Source organism: Tigriopus californicus, chromosome 3 (genome assembly GCF_007210705.1).
Source record: "Tigriopus californicus strain San Diego chromosome 3, Tcal_SD_v2.1, whole genome shotgun sequence".
In the NCBI taxonomy this organism is placed as follows: domain Eukaryota; kingdom Metazoa; phylum Arthropoda; class Copepoda; order Harpacticoida; family Harpacticidae; genus Tigriopus; species Tigriopus californicus.
Genome location: NC_081442.1, coordinates 4,378,086 through 4,386,115, shown reverse-complemented (window position 1 = coordinate 4,386,115; position 8,030 = coordinate 4,378,086). Strand labels below are relative to the sequence as shown.

At 42.2% G+C, this 8,030-nt stretch overlaps 3 protein-coding genes across 4 annotated transcripts; all 3 read left to right on the top strand.

Moving 5' to 3' along the window:
- Positions 1-716: 716 nt before the first annotated feature.
- LOC131877697 (uncharacterized) lies at positions 717-1,876 on the top strand. The gene is made up of 2 exons (XM_059223448.1): positions 717-1,013; positions 1,092-1,876. The coding sequence occupies exons 1-2, from the start codon at positions 999-1,001 to the stop codon at positions 1,836-1,838; spliced, it is 762 nt and encodes a 253-aa protein (XP_059079431.1). The 5' UTR covers positions 717-998; the 3' UTR covers positions 1,839-1,876.
- Positions 1,877-4,777: 2,901 nt separating this feature from the next.
- On the top strand, positions 4,778-6,918 carry LOC131877299 (uncharacterized). Of its 2 annotated transcripts, none has more exons than XM_059222909.1 (2): positions 4,778-5,111; positions 5,187-6,918. In XM_059222909.1, exon 2 carries the CDS (start codon positions 5,201-5,203, stop codon positions 6,776-6,778), a length of 1,578 nt encoding a protein of 525 aa, XP_059078892.1. In that variant the 5' UTR covers positions 4,778-5,111; positions 5,187-5,200; the 3' UTR covers positions 6,779-6,918. The 2 variants fall into 2 exon arrangements, with proteins under 2 accessions (XP_059078892.1, XP_059078891.1); XM_059222908.1 differs by having other exon boundaries at positions 4,780-5,107.
- LOC131877300 (nudC domain-containing protein 2-like) lies at positions 6,715-7,797 on the top strand. Its single transcript, XM_059222910.1, has 4 exons — positions 6,715-6,834; positions 6,918-7,112; positions 7,213-7,413; positions 7,489-7,797. Exons 1-4 carry the CDS (start codon positions 6,790-6,792, stop codon positions 7,588-7,590), a joined length of 543 nt encoding a protein of 180 aa, XP_059078893.1. The 5' UTR covers positions 6,715-6,789; the 3' UTR covers positions 7,591-7,797.
- The last annotated feature ends 233 nt before the right edge of the window (positions 7,798-8,030 follow it).

Sequence of the window (8,030 nt, the reverse complement as noted above, 5' to 3'; positions counted from 1 at the left end):
AATAGTTTAGTAATAAGTGGGTCAATAAAAAATACCTTGTTAAAGTCAGAAATCTTAGAGCGAAGTCTTGTATTTCTCCGTTTGTTTGTCCGCAACGAGAGGAGGGAGAGGAGAATGAAAAAGACTATTAGAATCAGGGGTTCGCCAAAGACGCTTGAATTTGATGAGATGGATTTTCCCAAAGCAGTTAAAAAATGTGCACAAAATGGCTAAAAACAAGAGCTTTTGTGTACTGAACGATAAATGTATATCTAAATCAAAGAATGATTTAGACATCTCTGTGTGAAAACGTGAGTCAGAATGTAATTGTAATTTTTTATTATAAATGCTCAAGTAAATTGGTCTCAGTGTAATTTTTATTTGTACTTTCAGTTGTAATTAATTGCAAGCACTCTCAATTCAAGTGTCATTAATTAAAACTACCTGAAAATCAATTACAAAACAGGTATATTGAAGATCAATAAGTTCACGGGGGTTGGATTTGCGTTTCGCCCTTCACTTGATCAGGGGAAGGACCTTCGAAGGTGTATGCAGAAATTGATCAACTTTGTTTTGCCACAACGCCATTTATATTACAATCATACAATAACATATCGGAAACATGAATGGGCTCAGTAAGCATTTATCTATTCATTTCCGTTGAAGTATCCCGGTAACCGTTTTCATGAGCACCTCTTCATTCGCCTGATTTGCGCACTCCCAATTGAGTACCCCTGAAGGAAGATAGGACAACTCAGATTACATAACATTAAGAGTGGTCTGATTTGAGCCCACTGCTCAACAACCAATGAAAACCAGCCCAACACTGACGCCACCATGAACATGCCAAGCCAGTTGATTATCCAACTTTCTTACCTTGCCAAAGCTTTCGATCGGACGATGTTACATGGATTGAGCTCTCGTTCTATAAATGAGACGGCATCGAAAAGAATGGTATCAGTTTCCAGACACAACTCCACTTAAGAACTTCAAAGAACTGAAACAACTCCACATCAACAATGAAAACCTTTGTCGTAAGTTCAAGACAATATTGAGTCAAAAAGGAAAAAAAATTCTACAAAGATGCTAATTTACAAATTCATTTTTCAAAGGCTACCGCCCTCTTAGCTGCCGTGGCCCAAGCTCAAGAGCCTTACTATTACAAATGGAGTCCTGAGACACCCGTGGCCCCCGCTTTCAAGTTCCCAGAAAACATCCCAGTGCCTTTCCCCAAAACCAATGAGCCTGCGGGTAATGCCGGTTACCAATACCAATACACCCCTGATCAGCCCAATGCCCGACCTTTCAAGGCTCCCGAGGACTACACCCCCGTGGACTTCAAGTACCAATATGTCAGCCAGCCTGGAGACAGTTTCAAATACAATTACAAGCCCGCCCCTGGGGAGTTTGACTTTACCTATGTCCCTGGACCCAACATGATGAACTTGAGCCCCGAGGAAATTGAGGCCAAATCGGCCGGTGTAGCTACCAGTGTGAGGGATGTGGCTGCTCTGTTGTCCACCGTCAATTCGGACGACATCAAGGCCATCACAGGTGAATTAGGCTTTGGCCAAGACTTTGACTTGACTGGCGTGTCGGCCGGCATCAACAAGGTTGGGGACTTCATTGAGAATGGTGGCAAAGCCGGCGCCAAAATTGCCGCTGACATTGGACCTCAGCCTCAAGTGCCCGTGGTTCCCGTGGCTCCCATCCAACCCGTGAATCCACTCCCTGAGGCCACACCCGTGCAATACAATGCCGCTTATCAATCTGGTTACCCTGTGCCCGTTCAAGGAGCTTACTACCCTGGTGCCCCTTTGGCGGCTACCCAGGTTCCCCTTGTCTACTATGGAAATTAGAAATCGCGTCCAGACCAAATAAACCCATTTAAATTTGAGCCTTTTTGAAGTTGCTACAGAAACTCCTGCAAAGATAATGAAAACCATCTATATATCAATTTATATGAAGATTAAAGAATGAGATTGTATATACTTGTAGCAAGCAATATTGGAGATTGGAAGGCCTAATAAGTCAACTAATTTTGTGCTTCAACTTTTACAAAAGATTTTGAACCTTTTTGAAACCAATTTGATTAAACATGTCATATTGAAAGTGGCATTTTTTGTTAACACTTGCTTCCTCATTTAATAGCAACCATCATAAACTCCAATGTTCAATTTCTCAGAAGGAATTTTTATATTTTTAAAAAGGAATCACAGCCTTTATTTGAGCACATTGACACTCATCAACTGCTTGCCACATCGCGTTTTTTCGTTCTCGAATAAGGGATGATTTTGAATATTTAGTTGATTCCAGCGTGTCAGAGGCCATTTGGACTTTCTTGGGCGGGTGGGACTAGTTTGGACAGATGCTTGGTTTTTGCTTGTTTTAGCATTACCAAGGTCCAAATCATGCATGTTGTTGTTTTGGAACAAAACAGAGACACATAGGCACACATTTCCAGGGCATTAGTCAAAATCAGGCCAATCAAAGGAACAATTTAGCTACAATTACTTTGGCCAAAAGAGTACTTCGTTACACACCCGTTACTTGCCATCCCAGTAGCGATAAGGAACTCCACAAAAAAAAGAAAAAAATGGCGTGACTCGTTACATTTACTTTTACTCAAATCTTAGATGACCAAAGTTCAATTCTTTTGCCTCATCAAGACCATGCTTCGCTAGATCAATGGTCATTTTTTTGTTTCAAACAAACCTAAGATTTGTAGTTTTCCTGCCAACATGTTACCATAATGAGCATTGATATTGTTTATTTGATTAGCATTGCATTATTCCCGTTCTTGACCATGTTCGTTTGGCTAAATCAATGGAAACGCATCATAATCATTTCTGAACTACTTCAATTTTATCAACCTTATGGGGATAACATGAATCATGCCTTTTCGAAATTTGAAACTTGTGAGGCGAAAGGCATATTTAAAAAGTCAAAATAATTGCACTCAGGGTGTAGATTTCAAATCCGGACAAAGTTAAGGTATCATAAATTTGGTTGTTACATGGCAAAATCAATTTTCCTTTTTTGAAAAATCACAAATGTATGAAAAACCATTCGTTGACTTTGGTTTTATTTGTTTCGATGTTACTTGAAACTGTCTTCAAAAATATAAATCAATATCAAAAATAAAGTCTTTAACAGTGCGTGATTAATGTATTCTTTCAAAATAAACATGTCTTTTTCAAAAGATTTACCGAGTATTAGCATTTGGAGTACGTATTTTTCGGATATTTCATATCTAAAACTGGCATCTTTTCCTTGCCTCAACTAATGATTCTTGAACATTTGCAACCGTGAAACAACAAGTTACCATGGAAAAACAGTATTAGAAATTCTCGAGGTTATAAAACATCAGTTAGAACCCTGTGCTTTTAGTCATGAATGGATATGGGGAGAGTTGAGCAATTTGGTGCAACATATTCAAGCCAAAGGAGGACGTCACTCTCAGATAGGTCTTTTAGTCCAACAGAATTTGAATGAGGAGATACAAATAAAAAAGCAGTTCAAATATAGTAGCATTTGAAACCATAAACACATTGATTGTTGTCAAAAGCAAGCACAGTTTTCAGCCTTGAGCTTCTTTCTTTGGGATAAATGAAAATGCAAAAACAGGAATTGTTAAGATTGCTTAAAAGCTACTAGTTTCCGAGGTGCCAAGAGAAAAAAAAATACTCTGGATCATGAAAAAAAAGGAACGAGTAATGATTAAGTTCTGAATTACATTTTAAAATGTAATGAGATTAAAGTTCCTTTTCAGAAAAAAGGAACGGATCACTGTCATTTCGTTACTACGGCCCTCCATATTTCATTCAAAAATGTCAATTACTTGCTCGCCACCCAAATCTCTACATTTCAAGTTTCAAGTTGTTAATCAGCTGATCTGACCATCTCTGAGCAGCGATGGGAAAAATCGAGATTGATCGAATTTCTGCCACATTCTGCCACAAGTTTTTTTTTTAGCTTTTTTTAAATGCAATTGTCGTCATTTTGACTTTAACAGGTTTAGATCAAATGGCATCCCTAAATCCTGGGTTGGGACAAAGCTCATGCATACTTTTGAAAACGTGCAATACCAGATACCTTTCGTACCTTTTTTGAATATGTACAATCCAAACCTTACTAACCTCTCCCAATACGAGAGCTCGGTCACATCCTCAATGTTCCTAATAAAACATCTTTGGACCTGCTCGAGCTTTTGCAAACCTACTGAACTAATACGAGCCCAAAAGGGCGAGGCATATTCAACATGCGGCTGGACTATCGACTTGTACAGAGTTAGCATCGTGATACTATCTCTGGACTTAAACGTGCGATATATCCAACCTCAAGTTTGAAAAGCTTTACTAACTTTCAACTGGATATGTTTATCGAACTTTCCATTATCTTGGAGGACTACACCTAAATCCTTCATGGATGAGACTTGCTGAATGCCCTTGCCGTCATCATCTAATAGTGGAGTGTCTAATGACGTCGACCCAAAGGTCATTGAGCGGAATTTTATTCCATTCAGTGCCATGTTACTCCCAACAACCCAAGAGTAGATTTGGACTAGGACCGCCACCAGACAACCGGAATCTTGACTATTGCTTCAACATGCCGGTTTTGTATCATTAGCATATAAGGAAATACTGACTTTGGTACTGAGCTTCTCAAGTGGAGCAATGAAGATGATGAAAAGGAGAGGACCCAAAATGGAGCCCTGAGGGACACCAGACTTGACATTATCTATGTCACTAAGAGATCCCTCAACCTTAACCAATTGCTTCCTACCAGAAATTAAACTTCTAAACTCATGTATAAGCTATAGATCCATACATCTGCACTAATTACAAAATGGCACAAGAAGAACTGAAGAGGGCTCCGCAGTAGATAAAGTGGCACTCCTTCTATTACAAACTTATCATGTATGGCCTCTCCGTATTGTGAGCTCGAAGTTGGCCTCTAAGGGCGCCGATGAGAGGCAACGCTGGATCCTTGTTGTTTAAAACGTCACAGACGCAAAACAAAAGGAAAGGAGTCCACCAACGTAGCAAGGTCATAAACCAAAACTCTAATGTGTAAGGAGATAATGCTCATTGCTAAGGCTTCCTAAACCATCCTATCGTCAGTATTGGTAGGTAAAGCCTCCAGTCCTTTTACCCCATACCTTTCCCATATCCATGAAATTAAGCCATCATGTTGCTCTTGGGTAGATTGGTCCACGGCCATGGCTTCGGCGGATTCGGATGAGGGTGCGCCTCTGCTCTCGCCACTCGAAGTGCCCTACTACGACGATACCGTGGCCTATCACGATGGATTCTGGCAGCACGAGGACACGGCCTTGTCCGTGGCCCCGCCCAACTTGCAGACCGTGGCCATGGATTCGTCCGAGTCCTCGGATTTCCCGACCCCTTTAGCACCGCCCCGAGTGCCTTGCTTCGCATGTCAGCATCGCCGCAACATCTTCATTTGTACGTCGTGTCTTCAATCTGGTCAGTTCGAGCACAGTCGGGATCGCCAACCCGAGAGCATGGCCGACAAACAGGTCCGAGATGCGGGTCTCACCCGCTCTATCACGGATATGCGAACTCGTGTCTTGCAATCCATGAACGTTCGAGTGCGCCGACAGCTCATGTTGGAGAAAATCCGATGGCATAAGACCAACATTCGCTCCTTGGAAAAGGCCGTGGCCGATAAACGGGATCAGTGGACGGTGACATCTGGTCTAGCCCAAAAGATTGAGTTAGGCAACGGACGGCGAAGGTCACGATTTGATCTGTTCGAGCGCAAGGTTGAGCAGATCCGACGGTGTTCGCTCGGCTACCGAAATGAACTCAAGCAACGGGAACGGCAAGTCGCGGACCTGGCCTCGACTTTGGCCGCTCATCGCCAGAAATATATTCGGGACCTGAGTGCGCATATTTTCCCGATATCTGAGATCTTCCCGTCTCAGGTTGTGACCCATTGTTATTCGGACGATGAAGATGACAACCAAGAGTGTCTGATCATGGAGTCATTGAATGAGGCCATGTCGACCTCGTTCATCAATGGCCGTTGGGTCGATAACACGCCCCATAGTAACGAGATGCATTATCGCATTGTCGAGTCTTGCCTCTCCTCGTCCGGTGATTATGTCGAGTACTTTGGCTGGAAGGATAAACCCGAGGCCGAAGTCATGGCCCGCCATGATGAAGGTCAAATGAATCCGACCTTGGTCATTTCCTCGGCCCTCATGCTCACCACGCAACTGACCCACCTAATTGCCACCACTTTGGACTTGATCCTACCTAAGAAAATGCGATCCAGTGATTTCGGCTTACTCATGAAAAGCGAGTATCGCTTCACGAAGCGATTACTCCAGCTCAATTTCAATATTGCCTATCTGTGTGTCACCCAAGGAATCAATCCCGAGTATCTCAAGCCCAAACAGACATTGCACAACCTCAAATTGCTGATCGATTTCACCGAAGTCGGCGGAATCCAATTTGGACGCCCGGATCAGCGAATGACCAATTTCGACCCTCTACTGAGAATCCATTACGACCTTCTTCAAGATTTGGAACGCCGAAAGTCCTTGGATGACGGACCGGAAGACTCGGATGAGGAGGATGGGATTTCAGCCCATTTGGGCTTGGAAGATGAAGATTGGGAGTCCATCAATCGAAATGAGACTATCTTACCTGGCGATCATTTAACTTTACGCTCGCCCTCCCCACCTAGTTATGGGCTACCATTGGCCTCCCATCTTTGGTCTTCGCTCTTTCGAGGCCAGCCCCCTCACCCGACCTCACCCAGGCACAATTGAAGTTTCAGTCAATGCAAGAATCCCGTGAGACAGTATATACGCTCGTGGTTGTTTACGTATGAAATAAATACACACATATTCGTAATAGAAATACACATCATGACGACCTGATTGTCTCTATTTATTAATCCTGTTGCAGATCAGTGGCATGGCTCACTTTGACGAGAAATCCGGCATCGTTGTTGCCCCTACGGAATGGGGACAATGGTACCAGACCCAATCGGAAGTCATGATTGAGGTGAATCTTGAACCCGACACCAAAGGCAAAGAGGTTCAAGTGATCTTGAAACCCAAGCAATTAAAATGCACCGTCCGTGGTCAGGTTATTTTTGAAGTAAGATCTTGAGTGAGATCATAGTCTGGAATCGTAGATAAAAGACACCCCTCATACCATCTACATATCTATAATTTGGCGTAATCTGTATGCTGTGTAGGGAGTACCTTTTGACGTGATCTCTGAAAGCGACTCGATATGGACAATTGAAGATCGCAAGCTCTTAAGGATCCAATTGATTAAATGCCAAGTTAAGACAGATCATTGTTGGACGTCATTATTGAAAGATCAATACCAGCCTCGACCTGACATCGTGCATGAGATGCGGAAAAAATTAGATTTGGAACAATTTCAGATTGAGGTAAAATTACGATTTCTAAAAAGGTTCTGTACAAAAAGGGTGCATTCAAGGTTGCTTTTTCTCTTGTTTATTTAGAATCCTGGGATGGATTTTAGTGGAGCCAAGCTGTCCAAGAATTACGACAAGAAATATTTGGACAAAACGGAGAGGGAATTGGGACCTGTGTCTCAAGACTAGATTAACTTCGTGTCGATTGGTTTGTTAGATCTCATTGTGTGACCCATTTAACGTGACTGAAATATTTCTTAATGAAAAATGACCTCAAGACGTACCCCTGCTGCGTTATTAGTAACAGACTCACATAACTCACACAATTCATGGAACTTCGCCAGGCGCAGGTGTAGTAGGCATAAAAATGACAAATATTGAACGACTCTCCTTCAACCTCGTTTTTGAGCTCCTTCATTTCTCAGGATTGCCTTCCCCCTAGTATTCGTAGGCCCAGGGAATGTGTAGGCGTTGATTCATTAGCATTTTTCAAGTTAGCCTTGAAAAAGTTTTTGACCAAAATTTTTGACCAAGAAATAAAAGTTTTCATCTTGAGCTGCTGGGGCTTACACTAGCAAAACTTGGTGCCATTTTGGGCGAATGTTGTTGATTTTAAGATCTAATATTCA